At 48.0% G+C, this 18,477-nt stretch overlaps 1 protein-coding gene across 1 annotated transcript; it reads left to right on the top strand.

Annotated features, from left to right (window-relative positions):
- Positions 1-3,285: 3,285 nt before the first annotated feature.
- cables1 (Cdk5 and Abl enzyme substrate 1) lies at positions 3,286-17,611 on the top strand. The gene is given in 11 exon segments (XM_057057862.1): positions 3,286-3,688; positions 3,691-3,994; positions 9,283-9,354; positions 9,454-9,546; positions 10,147-10,224; positions 12,890-12,995; positions 13,493-13,649; positions 13,731-13,834; positions 15,135-15,241; positions 15,314-15,521; positions 16,223-17,611. Coding segments are annotated over 11 exon segments (1,629 nt in total). The 5' UTR covers positions 3,286-3,429; the 3' UTR covers positions 16,364-17,611.
- The last annotated feature ends 866 nt before the right edge of the window (positions 17,612-18,477 follow it).

Raw genomic sequence — 18,477 nt, 5'->3', positions numbered from 1 at the left:
CTTGTGAAGAGATAAATCCTTTGATGGACCTGGCCTGACTCAGTTGAAAGTGCGGCCCAGCCATCTCCATAGATCAACATAATACGGCATGTTTGATGTTGGGGGGAGGCTCTGACACACGGGTGGGCTCTCTCTCTCCTCGACCTGGAACAGAGCCATCAATCGTAGGCCACGACCACAGACCCCACCACATCGCCGCGCCTGAAGGCCCCTCCTCCTCCTCCTCCCCAGCCCTGCCCTCTTGACCACAGAGCACCGACACTCCAGCGGGACATCGATCTGTGTCAGGCAAACAGGCACAAGTCCTTCCCTTTCCTAAATATCCGGGATGGCTTTCTTTACAACGACGTCATAACGTCAGCGCGCACGTGAGCCCCGTCCCGGCCACTCTTGCACCTTGGTTTTTGGAGCATGAGAGGACACAACGTGCAAACAACGACCCTTTGATTTGTAGTCTTGACACTTTTCGTCCAGTCCCCACAAAGCTAAACTTGGATTCAAACAATCGTTAACGAAATCGTCAACTTTACGCTTTAAGTCAGTCGATTAAAAAAGCGTCCGAGTCCCGAGTCCCTGAATTTGACGGCCTCTGTTTCCAGCTCATGCACGTGTGGACTCCGGTTTAAATCCTGCTGGTTTCTCCGGTGACGCCACGATTCCATTAAGATGAGCCGTCCCTCTGTGAGCGCTCCGCACTGGCCTCACACACTTGCCCTTATCTAAATCCTTCATCAACACACACCTAATCTGACCCCGGGTGCTAATGTTGATTTATTTCTTTCTCCACTGGGGGACACGGGAGACTTCTGTGTTGACTGGAACGGCAACAACCTGCACCACCATCCAAATGAGGAGAGGATCATGGATTTTATACAAGCGCACTCTGCCCGTAGCTAAGTGTGTGTCTGACGTGCACGTAAAGAGCAGCCAGCCCAACTAAGGCAAGGAGTGACATTAGCACCCCTGAAATAGCCTGGCAGGCATTTTAATTGCTTTCCCCTGCGATGGCTCAAAATCCCATTGGCACAAAAAAACAAAAGGGTGAAAGCGTTCCCAGGCACAGGATTGACAGAAACATCAGCACGATTACTTATTGCACTTGACGACGGGGGTTTCTCCCAGTAAAATAAAGGTTACGTGATTAAAATATTACTTGGACCACAAAGCTGTATTTCCCCATTGTAACGGCCAACCTTTGCCCTCTTCCTTCCACACCGCATCCTCTCACCTTTCCCTTTCAGATTTCTGCTTTCATAATCACGGCCATAAATACTGCACTGCTACACAATGCCCCGTGCATTGAGAGATTACAGTATTACTGCTCTGGCAATTTACAAGGCTCGTTGGGGTGTTTGCCTTTAATCACAGCGAAGTAACGGCTGAGTCAATTGCATGAAGCCCGACAATGAGGTGCAGCTAAAGAGCTTCATGGGTAGGAAACTTCACACAAACACAGGAAGCTCAGAGTTACTCACTGAGAGCAGGAGCTGCGAGGACTGATGGGCCACACAGATTATCAGGGGCCAAACAACCCTGCAGTTCCTACACTTCACTGGTGAACAGGCGGTTTTAAAAAGCGTTGTGCGTGCTGCCATTCAAAGCTAATTCTGGTTTTCATCGTTCCTGGAAGTTACTCGGATAAATGATTCAAAATTTCTAAAAGGTATTTAATGGAAACATTTCACTTCAGAATAATGTATAAACCTGGTGATCATCAGTAGCACAATCTCTGAAATGATCGGACACGTTATTAAACACCTTTTATAACAGTTATAAAATTGTTGGAATTAAACTGCCACAGATTTTGTGGATTTATGGTGCATCTTCATAAACATCGGTCGGGTGCTGTTTTTTGCAGCTTTAATAAGGAGCATTGAGCAAAGAGCAGATATATTAGGTCGAATAGCGACATCTAGTGTTCAAAGTTATATTGCGTTCTACAAAATCATTTGATAACCTTATCAAATATTTGGTGCAAATTAACACAAATTAATTTAGATCTTTCAAGATAGCATTAATTTAGGACCATGGTTTTACTCTACTCAGAATATGTAATGCCTCTGTTATAACTGCCTTTTAAAATATACATATAGATAGCCCATTATCTTCTTACATTTTCTATAATATATATTTTTAGCACCAAATGACTTTATTTTAGGTGTTACTGGTATTGTTGTCAGTAATAGATTCAGTATGACAAGTTGACCATGAAATAAATATTTTAAGGCTGATTCCGCATGAGCTGACCTTTCTGATACTGGAAAAGTTACATTAGATGAGTGACGTCACTGATTTTAATCAGTTTAGTTCATCATTGTATTGGTGGGTGAGTAGAATCATGATTCTAGTCAACAATGACAGCACTCAAAGTGATGAATAATGAAGCTGTATAAAGATTTTAGGGAATACAGGTCTGCAGATAAGAGAATGATGATGTAAGAACTGTGAATGAAACTTACTTTCACGAACACATGCACTGGTAAATCAGGCTAAGTTAGCATCACAACAAAGACGCATGTTTTAATGAGCCTGTCAGCAATATATGTGTAGTTAAAGCGTTTTGGTTTGTGTTTTTATCACTACAGTTTTAACATGCACTTTAAGATCTAAATGTTAATTGAACACAGCACAAATACACAGAGGTTCACACAGTGAGGGAACAAGCACATTTACTTCAACCCTTGCGCAAAGTATTGGACGTCACTTGACCAGAACTGTGTTTGTCTGGCGTCTTGTTTTTCGGGTTTGTTTCTTATAAATAGTGTGCGATGTGCTGACACCGCCCATGCACGGCCGACCAGCTGCCGTCACCAGAATTACCACTAGGTGGCGCATTTGGTAGAACTCCTGGTAGCAGTTCACAATAATGCCGCTAGATGTCGCCATTGCTATAGAGATGTCTGGCGTCGAAAATGTGATATTCTGACCAAATAAAAGCCCCCCTGCCTCTGATCTGCCTGAAAATGCTGCCTCTTCTGCATAAATGTCAAAGTTGAAGAAAAGAGTAACTTTTTCTTCCAACAATAATTCTAATATTTCGTGCAGAGTAACACTGTTGCTATAACACATCTATAAGAGATGTGTGTGCGTGTGATTTTGGAATGCTCGCACATTCTCCACAGTGGAAGCTTCAGCAGCAGCAGGAAAAGGTAAAGAGGAAACACACACACACACACACACACACACAACACACACACACACACACACACACACACACACACACACACATTCCTAACCGCCGATTGGTCCAATTTTTCCCTGCGCTGCCACAATACTGCACACACGTGACCTCGCTGTTTTCACCCAGATAAACGCATGTTGTTAAAAGAGAGACAGTGCCATTCACCAAACACAGACACGCGTAACTCTGCATTCATGATAACGAGGTGAGATCGCTGCTGCAGGGACTCGGATCGCCGGACGCGGACCATGGCGGCTGCAACGAGCAGCAACGCGTCCACAGCCACGCTACAGATCAAGCACTCCAGTATCGAGCATACGCGGAAACGCATAGACCCGAAGAGGAGGCAAGCGGCGCTGTCTTTCCTAAGTAACATTTCCCTCGACGGACGGCCGGTGCAATACGATGCAGACAATCAGAGCCAGGAGGACAACTCGCTGGAGACGAGGACTGGAAACAGCCTGGTTGTCGCTCCGGAGCGCTCGGCGCACGGCGCTGCGCGGAATGCGTCGCCTCGGCCACCGCCGCGACCGAGGCGCTCGTTTTGGGGAACCACAACCTCCTCGCCAGCGGCCGGGCCGGTGTCGTGGCGGCTCCCGCAGCCGCCCCGACGAACGCGGACGCGGAGTGCGACGCGTTCGCGTCCTCGGCGCTCAGCTCGCCTTTCTCCGCGGTGCCACCCTCGACCAGAGGGAGGCTGCAGACCTACACTCAGGGAATCCTGCCTGCCCCCTACTCCAGGCAGACCTCCCAGAACTTCAGCCTGGAGGGCGGACACATAGCCAACTCCGCGATAGAGCTGCAGAGATCGAGGTAACCAGTGCTTTGGGAAACATGCACGTTCAAGACGGCTTATCTGCAGGCAGGGTGTGCGCAATCCAGGTCATTCACGCTACGCCGCTGTGGTTAGAACAAGCATGCCACAAAACTTAAGCCAGGAAGTGGGTCCTATAGCCAACTGCAGGTGACAGACCCTGATTCTGCATCACTAACCACCACCACCACCTCTCAGTAGCTATGTAAGCACGGTTTTTTAAACCAGGACACATGATTTTAATGCATGGAACGATGGAACCTCAGCAACCGTGTTTTTACAGCCAGCTGTTTAGTCTGTCTGGACTCCACAATAAACAGCAGGAGGATAAAGTCCAGTTGTCTGTATGTCCACCCCATACAGGTGATTGCAGGGTGGCGCTGGCTGGCCTGTGCAGGGCAGACATTAGTCTGATCCTGGGTCCAACAGCTGTGGAGCTGTAACCTAGATTCCAGCCAGGGGCACCTCAGCAGCACACATCATGCTTGCGTGCACTTTGTCAAATTTACTCAAATTATTTTTAGTGGATGTCATTTGGGAGCCTGGCACACACCTGCCGCCCCCCTCCGCTCTGTAAACATCCTGTAACTCGACACTCTGGCGAACACAAACCAGAGGAATGCTGCTCCGCGTGGACGCGTTTTGGGGTTGTCCGACATTCTGCTCACGGGGAGGCTGGAGGAGAGCTTCTCCTGTCAGCCGCAGTCGTCCCGCTGTCCTCTCGCTGCCACAACCTGCTGTCAGATACACTCTGCTCTGCTTTTGACAGCGAGTTTCACAGCGAAACGCTCGCAGAGCCTTTAGTTCCCCTCTGAATCTGCATTTTGATACTGCAATCAGAGCGCGGGACACGACGCTGACTGAGTTTGCTGCTGTCCAACAGGCCAATTAGCGCTCTGATCGCCAAAATAACTTTGACACTAGTCGTTGCGCCGCCTCGTTGGGGTTTCAGTCGTCACACAGCCTCCCTCGGCATATGCTTGGTAATTAAATTGTCATTTCCCTGAGCGCTGTAAGGACCTGTGAGCCCCGTCTGAGTGATCTCTGTTGTCCTTCAAAGCGGCAGTTATGCGAACAATGTCACCGAAAGAGCCATTAAAAGGCTTTTCATGGACGTCAATGGGGTGTAAATATTATTCATCAACCCAGACCTGTTTTCCAGGGTGGTCTGCTTGCATCAGCTGCACATATTGCCCTTAAATGCATGCGTTAATAACACTGCAATGCAGCAGTGCAACAGGGCTACATCATGTGGCTACTTTGTTATCTTTAATGGGCAGTTGCCAGGCGAGATTGTTCTTACACAGATTATCTAATTAGCACGGACAGCTGATTGATTTGTCGGTGCTGAGCCAGCGATTCCTCATGTTTCTCTAGTTACTGTACAATAACCTCCCTTTAAATGTGTATCCTACAGATTAAAACGTTGCCCCAAGCGAACACGTATGCTAAAATTGTGCCGAGCCCGGTTTTAGGCCACAAGTCTGCAAGGCTTCGAGGTTTCGTGGACAGTTTGAGCGTACGCGGTGTCTCATTTGAGCACGCGCACTTGCGTTCAGTCCGGTTTTACTGTAATGGAGTCGACTCTACTGTACTCTGCATCAGGAATGTGGTCCGAGGACGTCCGCCCAGAATTCTAACGCTGAGAAACCTGTTGACGGGGCCGAGCCGTGTCCCAGCAGCACGCAGGCAGACGTGTTCTCAGCACAGAGCCTGGCTTGTTTTCTGAGGGCAGCTGCTGGAAACGTGGCCAGAAGTCCCTGGCTGGGAGAGGCAGGATGCCCGGCTTTGGGGAGAAGCAGCCTGGCTCTGCGCTCTGTTGTTCCTGTCCTCCACTTCCTCCCTCAGAGGCATCCGAGACAGGCTCTCCCCCCTCAGACTTTTTGGCCTTCGACACTGCACCCACTCAGGAAGTTGCAGCGATTCTGATGTGCTGCCAAAATAGACATTCTGAGGCAGCTTCAGACTGTGCGCTCATATGATCGTAATGCGCGATAGTGATGGATGACTCCACTCCGCTCTGCAGGATTTAGCCATCGTGATTCAGCGTGCCAAGAGCTGCAGCCTACAGGACGGGAAGAATACAGATTAGCATGAATGCTAATGCTCAGGCGGAGTACACAGACGACCGTGCGCATCCGTCTAGTGTCTGTGCTTATTTTACTGAGTTGCAGCAATGCTGGGCTATTGTTCCCACCCCCGCAGTGCAGAGTCATACACTTAACAGCGCTTTAATGAGGTTTTTTAGCATGACGAAGCGGAGGTTGTGGATGGAAAACCAGCAGGCCAGACCATTGTAACGGCCCCCGTGGAGTTTTTCCTGCATTAGGGTCACATACTTCTGGTTATGGGGTTGATTCTTCTCCTGTGAGGTCACGGTTGGCATATTTGCAAGATTGCGCAAGACATTTTCCCCCCGGGAGTGTGTGAAGAGTTTTCAGCCAAAACAATGTGACATTTAAAAAAAAAAAAGTGTGTGTTTGCCTGTAAATTTGTAAGATTTAATGACGGCCTATGATCCTCAATTTTCCAGCTGGATGTTGGAGTTGAGCTTCAACAGCCTTGTTCTGTTTCTGACCCGGGACAGTGAATAGTGTTATTGATGCTGTTGCCATACACACAAACACACACACACACACACAATGTTGCGTTTAGTTTCTTGAACCGCCGTCCTCATCATTTATTTTCCTGCTCTCAGGAAACTCCAGGGAGCATCTGAGGTCCAGAGTGGCCTCCCTCGGGCTTTTTCCGGCAAAGAACATCAAAACATCGCAATCTCCACATCTAAACGGTCCACTTAAGTTTTACAGCTTCATTGTTTAGCTCCAGTTACTCAGATCTTTTGGAAACATCTGCAGACCGAGAGGATGGATTTGTTTTCCGTAGCTGAAGCATGCTCAGAATTACATTTGTTGGGGATATTAGGACACTCGGCGACGCTTCTTGTGGGTTCGCAGCTGTTTTCGCAGGAGGCTTCTGTGAAGCTCGTTAATGTGAGACGGAGGAGAAACCGACTGGTTTAACTCTGGTTGTTGGAGCGGTGTCTGGGGTGAATGAGTGGCCTGGACGCTGTTTTTGTTTCCAGGATCTGCAGCGGCCTGGAAAACATCTCCTGTCTTAAAGACACGTCCGGCGCGGCTCGGATCAAAGTCCCCGCAGAGCATCTGTGACCTCTGGAAAACCGGTGGATGATTTTTGAAGATCGGTGACAGTTTAAAAATGTGCTGTTGGGCTGGGGGAGTGCATCTGTCCATCCTAAAGAGAGGATAGGTGTCAGCAACATTTAAGGCCCATATGAGCAGAGAGAAGTCTGTGAAGATGTGATGGCTGTTCTGAGGAGCTGCTCATCATTCAGTGGTTCCTGCGGACCTTCATGCAACATGATGGTCTCCTTTATGCAGCTTCTGACCCACTTCTAATCTGGAATCATACGTTTGTCCCCAGCTCGGTTATCTTGGGCGTCCTTATCACGCTGACCTTTGGACAACCGTCCGCTTTTGGATCGGTTTAGATGTTTGGTGCCATTGCGGAGTTGACTTTTGCGTTTCGTGTCGCTGCTGGTTCTTGAGCCACCAGCGAGCGGCTGCGTCCAGGCACCGGTACAGCTGCTGGAGGTTGTTGCTGGGAGATGATGTGAGATAGCAACTCGCAGCTCTGACCTTCAGCAGGAGGTCGCTGACCTTCACGGTGCCCTTTCAGCTCAGAAAAATCTGTCAGGGGGCTGAAGCCGTCATGGTCGTCGGGGCGACGCTCCTTTAGCTTTTCGGTTTCTTCGTCTCCTCGGGGAAACACTCGCCTCATCTCCTGCAGCGTTGATTCAACTCCTCGAACGCCGTCATCTTTTGTTATTCTGTCTTCACGCCCTGCTGTTCATTAACCAGATTTACACAGGGCTGTCTGTCTGTCTGTCCTTCCCCTCCCCCGAGGAGGGGGAGGGTCGCGATGTGTCGATTGTTGGGTTGTTTTAGGAAAAGATTTAAAAGCAAGAAGAAAGAACCTGCTTCATTACTGGATTAAAACCGTTTTTTAAAATAGCTCATGCTTCTTAATTTGGCAGCTGATTATGTGAAATGAAGGCCAGCTGTGACCAAATGTTACACAAATTCAGCTTTTTATCCTCTTAGCACCTCTGATCTTGGACAAGGCGCCGTGATCCCAGCAGATCCACTGACCCAAAGACTTGTTCTAGTAATTTAACCACCGAGTGCGGGTGGAACCGTTGTTTCTAATGATCTGCAGAGAATTCACACCTGCTTTTTTTAACCATTACTGGGTGTTAAACTGGAGCTCACCGACCTGAATTAACATGAGAATACAGCATTGTTTTATTATTTTCTGCAAAATAAAGCAAAAACAGTGGGAATGCGCATGCCGGCCTTCTCATTAGCAAGCAGTGGAGCCGCAGTATTGAGTTCCTGTCCGTTCTGCCCCCCACCCAGTTGCAAATGGAGCACAGTTGTCAGTCATGATGTGTCACCCCTGAGATCCAACCTAAAACGTCCAATTTAATAGGAAACAAGCTCGTTAAAAACAAACACATATCCATAATTAAAACCATTTAAACTTGCTGTTTACACGCGAACGGGCCGAGGCTTGGCCTAACAGAAGACGGCATCTTTTATTTTAGACGGGACAGGAGTGTCTCGGGTCTGCTGGGAGAGTGTTTTGGCAGACTTTATTCAATGGGGCAGAAACAGCCAGAATTCTAAAAATAGCTTTATACCTCCTTAAAGTGCGAGTGTGTTTAAATGATGGAGGAACCACGATGTAGCCTGTCTGTTTGTGTGCCAGGTACCAGGTCATTTCCAATGTAAGGTGCCCAAAAACAGTCCGAACTGAGTCACATTTGCTGTGCAAATGCAGCTCTGCTAATACCGAAGGAGGAGCCTCGGAGCAGTTTTTCAGCCTACCAGCAGGGGGAGCTGCGCGTGCGAGGTGCACCCTTTAAAATAAAGCTCTGAATGACTGATAAAAATGAGAAGATGAAGGCGGTGAGCAGCAGGATGAGGTCGAGGGCTGTAAAATCTAAATTTGTTGCTCTGAATGTTGCTCTGCTATGAACGGCTCCTCTGCTAGTCAGGAAAATTGATGGACTTTGGCTTTACGCTCATGCCACTTAAGGTATTGTGGTGGGATGACTGCGATTTAGTCCTGCGCCATCTAACCAATCCATCAACATGTGTGTGTGTGTGGTGTGTGTGTGTGTTGCTGTAAAAGCCGAGCAACAGTCAGCCCAGTGTGTGCTCTTTTCATCTCCTCTCCCTTTTATCTGTGTCTCTGCTCTCAGACGAAGGCTCATCTCTCAGCGCTCCTCGCTTGAAACGCTGGAGGACATCGAGGAGAACGCTCCCCTCCGCAGGTAGGACGCTGTCCAGGGCCGCGGTGGGCGTGGCCCGCTTGACCTCTGACTCCCGCTGGATCCCGCTGACGCATCCGCTGCCTTTGTTCCACGTTTCAGGTGCCGAACCCTCTCAGGTTCACCCCGGCCAAAGAGCTTCAAGAAGATCCACTTCATAAAGAACATGAGGCAACATGATATACGCAACGGAAGGTACGAAGCCCGGCGACGCCGCCTGTTAGTCAATTGGAGCCGCCGCCGGCTAATGGAGGGCGGCCCAGTCGAATGCACGGCAGTCTGGAGGTTTCTCACGTTACCTGTCAGGTCTGATGGCGGCCCAGCTCGGCCCGTTCACGCTCTCCTCTGTCCCGATTCTCAACAAATTGATTTGCTCGCCGCCACAAAGCGGGCGAGCTTAAATTTGATTGGACGCCACGGCCAAAGCACATCAACAAAGGAGAGAGTGTGGTTTGTGTTATGTCCTCCTGCTGCTTCTGGCAGAGCGGAAGGACGCGTCCCACGTGTGCACGTCCCACTCTGAGGCTGTTGTTGGGCCGCTCCGCTCGGTCCCACTGACCTGTGCACACGTGGGAAGGCCCCTCATCCACGAGTTCAGACTAGCGTAAATGCCTGTAGTTGTGGACGGGAGAGGATAAAAGTTCCTCACTTAACAAACACCCAAACACAAACGCATCGTGGCTTTTTTCTCTTCATCCAGTCTTCCCCCTATTTTTACTGTCCCAACATCAGATCTGTGGAACAGATGCGGGACAGACACTGATTAGCCTGTTTGCCATTTTTTTGTGTTTATAGGATAGTCCTTATCAGTGGCAGAAGATCCTTCTATAGTGTATTTTCTGTCCTGCCCTATCGAGATTCTAGCCAAGTGGGGTAGGTATCCTCCAGCATGCCGAAGCTCGTAACCTCCTCCAGCCTGTTCTCCCTCTTCCCCCCTCCCTGTTTCCCCGTTCCTCTTATTTCTGTGGATGTGCTCTCCTCTGACTGGTGCCTGCGTTGCTATGGGCTGTTTCCGGTGGATGCATCGTCACCATAAAGTTTTATGTTGACTCACAACAGTGGGTTGTACGGTGTTACAGACCCATGCTTGGCGCTTATATTGTGTTTCTCCACAGTGGCTTCGGTGGCTTTGGCTCCTCTCGTTCAGCCCGTTTTTACGACTTGCAACCACCATTTGCTTGGCTGTTTAGCACTAGCATTAGCTTCTTAGGAAAATTAGGAGACTCATTAGTTTTGAATGTTGTGTTTAACTGCGACCGACCGCAGTTTCTGTTGCTGCGTTACGCAAAACCGTGTTTTTTTTTGTAACTATTCATTTGTTTATTGCCTCGAGCCTTACATTTCTTGCAAAGCTAATGAGGCCTGGCTAAAGCGCTGTCAGCTCTGGTCTATCCCAGTTTAAAACCCTCCTCAATCACGTGAAGTTTTGGGTTTTTAGCGGTTGTTGAAGATAAAATGACACTCAGAAAGGGAAAAACCCAACTTTGTCCAGAATGAAAGGGTAATACAAAATAAATTGTCTAAAATTGCTGTTTTTTCTGTTTCTAGTTCCTTTCCAGTTTGTCTTTGCAAAAAAAAGAAAACCAGGCCTGAGCCCAAATAAGGTGTCTTGCAGTTTCCATGGCTACCAAATATCAGCTTTTACTTCTGGGCCTCTAAGGACAGGCTTAATCCTCTTGTTAAGCTAAGCTAATATGCTGCTCCAAACATTAGAGCGGTATTTTTTTTAAATGTTGTTTAAACACAAAATATCAGACTAAATGAGGACACGACGTTGGGTGGTTGTAATATCAAACCCGCACCGTCCAAACCAGCTTCTCTGGTATAACGAGGCAGTTCTGAGGTTTCCTGAGATACTGGAGCACCTAAAAGACGTGGATGGGTTAATGTTGACCTGAGTAGGGGACACGAGTGGAAAGAAAGTGACCTCTTCACCTGAAACAATGAGTAACTCTTAAGGATTGTAGGGTTATTATTAACCAGCAGTCTATCCAGAAACCACCATATGTTTATGAACACCGAGCATTTGAGCACTTTGCAGAAATGGTAAAGCTTTTCTGGGACGTTCCAGAGTTTGCATGTCGCTGAACTCTCCCGGTTTCTTTTCTCATTTCCATTCATTCTTCCTTGTTTCCAGCCGACTTTTTTCTCTTTAAATTAATGGCTCCGTGGAAAACTTTCTGTATGTCCTTCCCTCCCCTTCTAATTTAGTCTCCTGCTGTTCTGTGGGACGTCTGCTGTCTGGGGATTTTAATGCCTCATGCGTCTGTCAACAGTGTGTCCCACAGTGACTGTTTGCCAGATAACAGTGTTTTCAGACCGGCCCTACACATCATCCAGACGGCTCGAGGGGTCGTGTTTCTACTCTTTATCTGCTCGCAGACAAAGACGGGTCAAGGCCGGGGAGATGAAGGCGGCGCGGCGACCGTGTTATGATTGACCCACAGATTAAGCTAAATCAAAAATTTACGTTTACACGTGAGCAGAATCAGAATCAGAATCAGAGAAGTTTATTGCCATTGTACATGAATACACAGTATTACACAAACTAGGAATTTGTCGTGGTGTGCCGCTGCGACATTCAACATAACATTAGACATCAACACCACACTAGAATAAGATAAATAAAATAAAATAAGACTTATATACAGTATTTACATAAAGTGAGTGGTGAGAAATAGTGCAGGTCCATGAGGAGTAGTGTATTGTTCGTGAGTCCGGCTGGCTGCTGTACATGGTGCTTAAGTGATAAGTCACTTGGTGTTCAGCAGCCTGATGGCAGAGGGAAGAAGCTGTTAGTGTAGCGGGAGGTTCTGGTCCGAATGGACCGTAGTCTCCTGCCTGAGGGGAGGGGGGAAAACAGTCCGTGACCAGGGTGGAAGGGTCGGCCGTGATCCGACCTGCACACCTCCGGGTCCTGGAGATATACAGGTCCTGGATGGATGGGACACTTGATTCAGACACAGGAGGAGATGGTTTCTCCTTTGAATCACGAGGATGATTTCAGTCTTTATACCATGAATGTAAATAAAAACAGGCCCTGCTGTCGCCAGTGAATTAAAACAAAAAATCTAGACTGCTGGGAAGAACTAAGAATTATTCTTAATGGTGGAGTGTGACTCACGTGCACTGCAGACATATAATCTGCTTCATGGACGCTCATTAGCCTCTACTGACCTAAAATCATCACATGAAATGAAGTCAAATATTATCTTTATATCTAATTAGCAGTGTCCTACTTTATTCAAATGGCTGTTTCACCGCTCAGTTGTGGCTTTCCAATGTTGAACGGCCAATTAAATCCTGCAGCTCTTCTCAGCAGCTGGCGTTTAACGCAGAAATCTTCTTCCGTTTTGGGCGCTCGCCACCCTCCAACATGTGACCTCACACCAGGAGGGCGTTTCAGCAACAGCAGATATCCCCTTTTATCCCCCAAAGGTTGATCTTTGTGTCCGGTGCCAGAGTTAAAGAACTTCCTGTTGGGGAAGTGAAAGCGCGGCTGTTGTGGTGAAATCTCTGAAGATGTTGTGCTCGTTAGGGATGTAAAGTTGGAAGGAGGGCGCCAGAGGCATCCGTCTGGAGGGGTCAGCGCCAAGGAGATGGTGATCGGGCTGGAAGGAGTGGAGCTGGGTGCCGATGGAAAGGTGAGGAAGCAAACGGCGGAGCGCATGTTAGCGCTAATAACGTGAAAGAACATACACACAACTGGAACTGTGACGTTCTGTTGCTTTTCCTTCATTTGTCAGCTCCTAACGAGGAAGTCCACGCTAACAAGTCGGCCATCAAAGTGCTGCACGCAATAGATTCATGAAAAATTAAAATTTAAATCTGTTCAAAGGTGCATTTGCAGGATAGATTTCAGTTTTCATAAACGTAGTTCTTGGGAGTTTTGTGGGCATCGATCCAGGACTATTTAGGTGTAAACAGTCCTCTCAAAGTTAATAGGTTCCAAACATAAGAGGAAAATTGGAATAAATGTGTTAAATGATGCACTTTCCGTTGATTTTGACGACGCAGCAGAACGTAAGACGGCTGTTTTTGGCACATTCACTGTTTATTTCTTCAAATTTCCCCTGTTAAAAACATCCAAGCAGTGAAATTCAACCGTTGCGTTTTCAAACGCTAACTTCTCTGTCTGCAGACCGTCTCCTACACCCAGTTCCTGTATCCCACCAACGTGCTGGGGGGCCGGAGGAACACCATCGACTCCACCGCGTCCTTCGCCCAGTCTCGCAACGCCAGCCACCGGAGCCTCAGTTTGGGCCGCGCCAACAGCAACCAGAGCAGCTTGGACACAGGTCAGTCGGCCGCAGGGAACCAGCCAAACATGACAGGGTGACAACACCGCCTTCACCCTCTGCCCCCCCCTCCCCCCACAGGGAACGAGGTGGCGGAGTTTCGCGAGTACGACCCCAACCTGCTGGACGACCCGCAGTGGCCTTGCGGAAAACACAAGCGGGTCCTCATTTTCCCCTCCTACATGGTGAGAAAAGCCTCCAGCTGGATTTGGATCTCTGGAAATCTGCTGCGTTTAGGGACCCCCCAACTCTTGTTATGTGTTTTCCTAAGACGGTCCTCATCTTCTCGCTGTTGACGCTCTTTGTCGGAGGTTATTTTTGTCCGTCTTGACCTTCTTTGTAGCCGTTTTCCCACCACCGCCAATGCTAACACGCTGGAAGTGTTTGTCTGCAGCGATGGTTTGTTATTAAAGAAAGAAAATCCCTCTGGAATTTTATCAGCTTTTATTTCCCTCGGCAGGGGGGTCGGGTGGATGTTTCTGACACAGATCCGCCTCGTAGGGTCTGAATGAACACATGTCCGCCGGTCCAGCGCCAGTCCTGTGTGTGCCGGGTCGCTCTCTGACGGCTTTGGCTCTTTTCTGGGAAAAACGTGGAGGTTTTATCGCAGGCGAAAAAGAAATGCAAACAAAGCTGCCTGGACCCCTCCCCCTCATTCTTTCACGAGTTGTGTTTTTTTTGACGGAGGCTGGTAGAATACACAAGGACTGACATAGCTGAAATGTTCAGTCAAGGCCGGACTCTGTGTCTCTTTGTCCTCCTACTATTAAAAAACCCAGCGGCGGACAACAACGGCCATTGTGCTCATATGGGAACTGGCAGAATTCTGAGCATTTCTCTGGTCCCACAGACCTGGACGCCAAAGTTTCTGCTCTAAATGGGGATTTAGGTCCCGGAGCGGCGGTGATTTAGGAATAATGACCCAACCCCCAGATAAAAATGCCACTTTGTGTTAGGCAGATGTGTTTTTAAGCAGCTCGGAACGCTCAGAAACACAGCGTTTGTGATTAATTGCTGACATGTGGCAAAGCGGAAGGATTCACTGGAGAAGCCTCTTTGTGCTTGTGAGGAGGATTGTGGGACTGTTTCTCAGAATTGATGCTCGGAATGCAGAGAAATGGCAACTGCTTCCATTTTTAATATAAAATCTGACTTGTTCCTTGAAATCGTCTTGACGGGGCTGGAGAGGAGAAATCCTCTTTATTCTTCAGGGTTCCGTAACGCCGCTGCAGCGCGTGGATCAGTTTGATCTCATTGGGAACCAGTTTTCCCATTCAGATCCAAAGAAAGAGCACTGGAACCAGCGTTAATATAAGGTTTACGGCATAAATGTTGCGTAAGTCCAGGAGAATGAGGTCATTTCCTGAAGTCAGTCAGTCAGTTCATGAATCGACCACGAGAGAGTCGATTCATGAACATTTTGAAGGGGAGGAGATAAAGAGAACCATTTTTTGGAGCAAATCACCAATTTTGATCTTTTTCCAGACTACGGTCATCGAATACGTCAAACCCTCTGACCTCAAGAAGGACATGAACGAAACCTTCAAGGAGAAATTCCCCCACATACGACTGACCCTCAGCAAGATCCGGAGGTAAGACGCCGTCCCTGCTGAGCGCGGAGGCCACGTTCTTTCCTCTGATCTGCTTTTTTTACCGCCGCGCAGCTTGAAACGGGAGATCAAGAAGTTGGCCCAGGATGAGTGCGGCTACGAGGAGACGACCGTCGCCATGGCCTTCGTCTACTTCGAAAAGCTGGTTCTTCAGGGCAAACTCAACAAGCAGAACCGTAAGCTCTGCACCGGGGCGTGCGTCCTGCTGGCGGCCAAGATCGGCGGCGACCTGAAGAAGCACGAGGTCAAGCTTCTGATCGACGTGAGTCCCCCTCAGATCGCAGTCGCACTGTCGCCATGACGCCCGTAGATCGCTGTGACCCACCATGATGGTGAAAATGGCTCCGAGTCACTTTTGAATAACGAGGAAAACGATACAGCAACATTAAACCCAAGAAAGACACATTTTGCTCTTTATTGGGTGGTTTTCTTCCTAAATGTACGGAAATCGGCACCTTTTCCTCGAAAGCTAAACCACATCATGTGTCATCATGCTAATTCAAGATACTGAAACTGTAAAAGTAGAGGAACGACGGAGCAAAATAAACCCCCAGAGTGAACATGAGATTGTGAGGAAGGTGGAACATCTTCCCTTGAGCAGCTCTGAAGGGCATCCTTGGTGGGGCCACAGCTTCCAGGAGAAGAATGGAAGTTCCTGTTGTAGAAACTGTTGTTTCACATCACAAATACTCTATATTTGACCAAGCGGGTCTAGAAATTTCCTATTGACGATGTTTCCTATTTCTTTTTCCAATCTCGACCCCCCGACGCTCGTATTTCGTCCGTCCGAGAGTCTTTTGGGTGAAAGTAAAAGGAGCGAACTGCAGTTCCAGCTTCACTTCCTCAACGGTTGAGCCAAATTGCCCAATCAGGAAATTCCTCTTGCACAAAGGCCCCGCGGAGCCGCCGGTTATGAAATGCTCATTAAAATGCTCAAGCTCCTCCTCTGTTCCCTTCCCTCAGAAACTGGAGGAGCGCTTCAGAGTGAACCGCCGGGAGCTGATCGCCTTCGAGTTCCCCGTCCTGGTGGCGCTGGAGTTCAACCTGCACCTGCCGGAACACGAGATCATGCCCCACTACAGACGCCTGCTGCAGACCTCCTAGCATTAGTGCTCCGTCAGGAGGACGACCGCCCGGTTCTCCTTCTGACCGGTTCTCCTTCATCCATCCTCCCGCCTCTCTCCTGGTTACCCTGGTTACGGTACCGCAGCACCTGCTCATCTCACATGTCCTTCCTGACACCAGCCAAAGAGGGCGCAATTTGCCAGACCTCCCCTCATCATCATCATCATCATCACGACATAAACTCCTGAAAAAAAGGGTTCCAAAACTGCACGAATGTTCTCTTTCCTGCGTAGTTCCGTTCGCCCGGTGTATATTTTGGACCTCTCTTGTTGATTGAGAGAGCTTTGAAGGCGATTGTAACTTTTTATTCACCTCCCTGAACTTTGCTACGATCGCTCGTCTCCCGACCTGCAGGAAAACGATCTCATCTACAGTTCCAGTCTTAAAAGTGCACTTTTTGTGATACAAGCGGAGGAGCCGGACTGTTTTTCTTCTTTTTTTTATAAAACGGGGCTCTGGACCGAAACATAAGCTGCATTCTGAATCATCACAGGAGTCCTTTCAATGGACTTTCTGGGCTCTTTCTGTCTCTTTGGGGTTCTTCTGGATTGGCTTCAGCCATCTCGATAAATAGTAACTAACAGTAAGCGTTTGTACACAGGTGGAACTCCGTATTTTCAGCCAAGGGTTCCGATTCTTTTCTACAGACTTGAGGAGACCAGAACCACTTTTACCAGTCACATTTCCTCTGCTCTATGTTAGAGTTTATTGCTGGCACCTTTACGGCGCTGTCATCGGGTCAGAAATGGAGTTTAGAAGGAGGCGAGGGGGCAGATCTCCTTCAGCCGAGTGGAGGCTCCAGCAACCAGAGAAAAACGGAGGACCCGGATCAAGACCCCAGCTTTTGAATCTACGGCAACTTGAATGAACAACATAGACATTTTTATCCCTTTTTTTAAAAAAAAAACGTGACTCAATTTATTTGGCATTTGTCTCAACTGTGTTGACTTTTCTTTAAATTTGCCTTAATCAGTTTAGAAGTGTTAAAAGGCTTCCAATTCTGTTTGAGTTCCGATCATCACAACTACGAACCAAAATTTATAGAGGAAATGCTTGAATTGTGCTTTTTAAAGGTGTTTTTTTTTTTTTTTTTTCCAAAACTACCCAGCTTCATTTCTGTTGGCTAGCCCAAAGACGTTGCAACAAAATGCACAAGGAGGAAATGTGTGAGGAAGCGTTATCATCCGTACGTGTTGTAAATAAAATCCTTTGCTTGTTCAATCAAAACCAGACTGTTGTTTTGCATCACCTGAACACCACCTGCGTCTCTTCCTGGAAAGCGAAACCCTCCAGGTGGGTTCGCACAGAGCTTATGATGCTTATTTCTTATTTCTTCTTGGCTTTTCCTTCTTCTTGTGGAAAATTTGGCAAGAAATCTGATGCTCCGCATGCCTGATGAGCTGTTGGTCGTGATTTTAAGGCGTTCTTAGCTATTTTTGCACTTCGGAGAACCTGCCAAAGTGTAACAGATGATGCAATAAACATCCAACATGTTTGTTTATGTGCAACCGTGGCAACAGAACCGTGCATTATAGGAAAAAATGTTTTCGACGGATCCGGCTGCAGGAAAAGGCTGAATGCGTGAAAGCGGGGCGGTCAGGCGCCGTTTTCGGTGCAACTTTCTGGGAATTTCAGGGCATCTTCTGTCATAAGGTGGATTTAAAACATCAAAAGCACATCAGGCAGATCCAGTTTTCGCTGCATTTATTTCATATTTATACATCTGAAGTGTTTGCAGATTTAAACGCACTCAAGCATCCAAAACCAAATGATTTGCTTCTGCAAAGCGAAGCTAAATTCCCCATCTTGCCGTTGCGATCACGCACCCTAAGTTCTATTTTGCTTTTCTAAGTGATTTTATTCCATTTTCCCTCTTTGTCTTAGGTGTAATATACTGCATCTGATACAGCCACCAGAAGCTCCGGTCGATCCTCGTCCCACCAGTATAAACCAGCGTTCCCAGGTGGACCACACCTGGGGTTCTGATGCAATCCCAGAGGTGGGTTTCTCATGGAGAGCGGGCTCTCCTGCTTGACATATATCCAGTGTAAACAAGGCCCGCGGTCACGCCAGTCTCATGCTGCCATCAAAAC

This window comes from Takifugu flavidus, chromosome 15 (assembly GCF_003711565.1).
Source record: "Takifugu flavidus isolate HTHZ2018 chromosome 15, ASM371156v2, whole genome shotgun sequence".
NCBI classification, from domain to species: domain Eukaryota; kingdom Metazoa; phylum Chordata; class Actinopteri; order Tetraodontiformes; family Tetraodontidae; genus Takifugu; species Takifugu flavidus.
The sequence above is the reverse complement of the archived record's forward strand: the minus strand, read 5'-3'. Positions and strand labels throughout refer to the sequence as shown.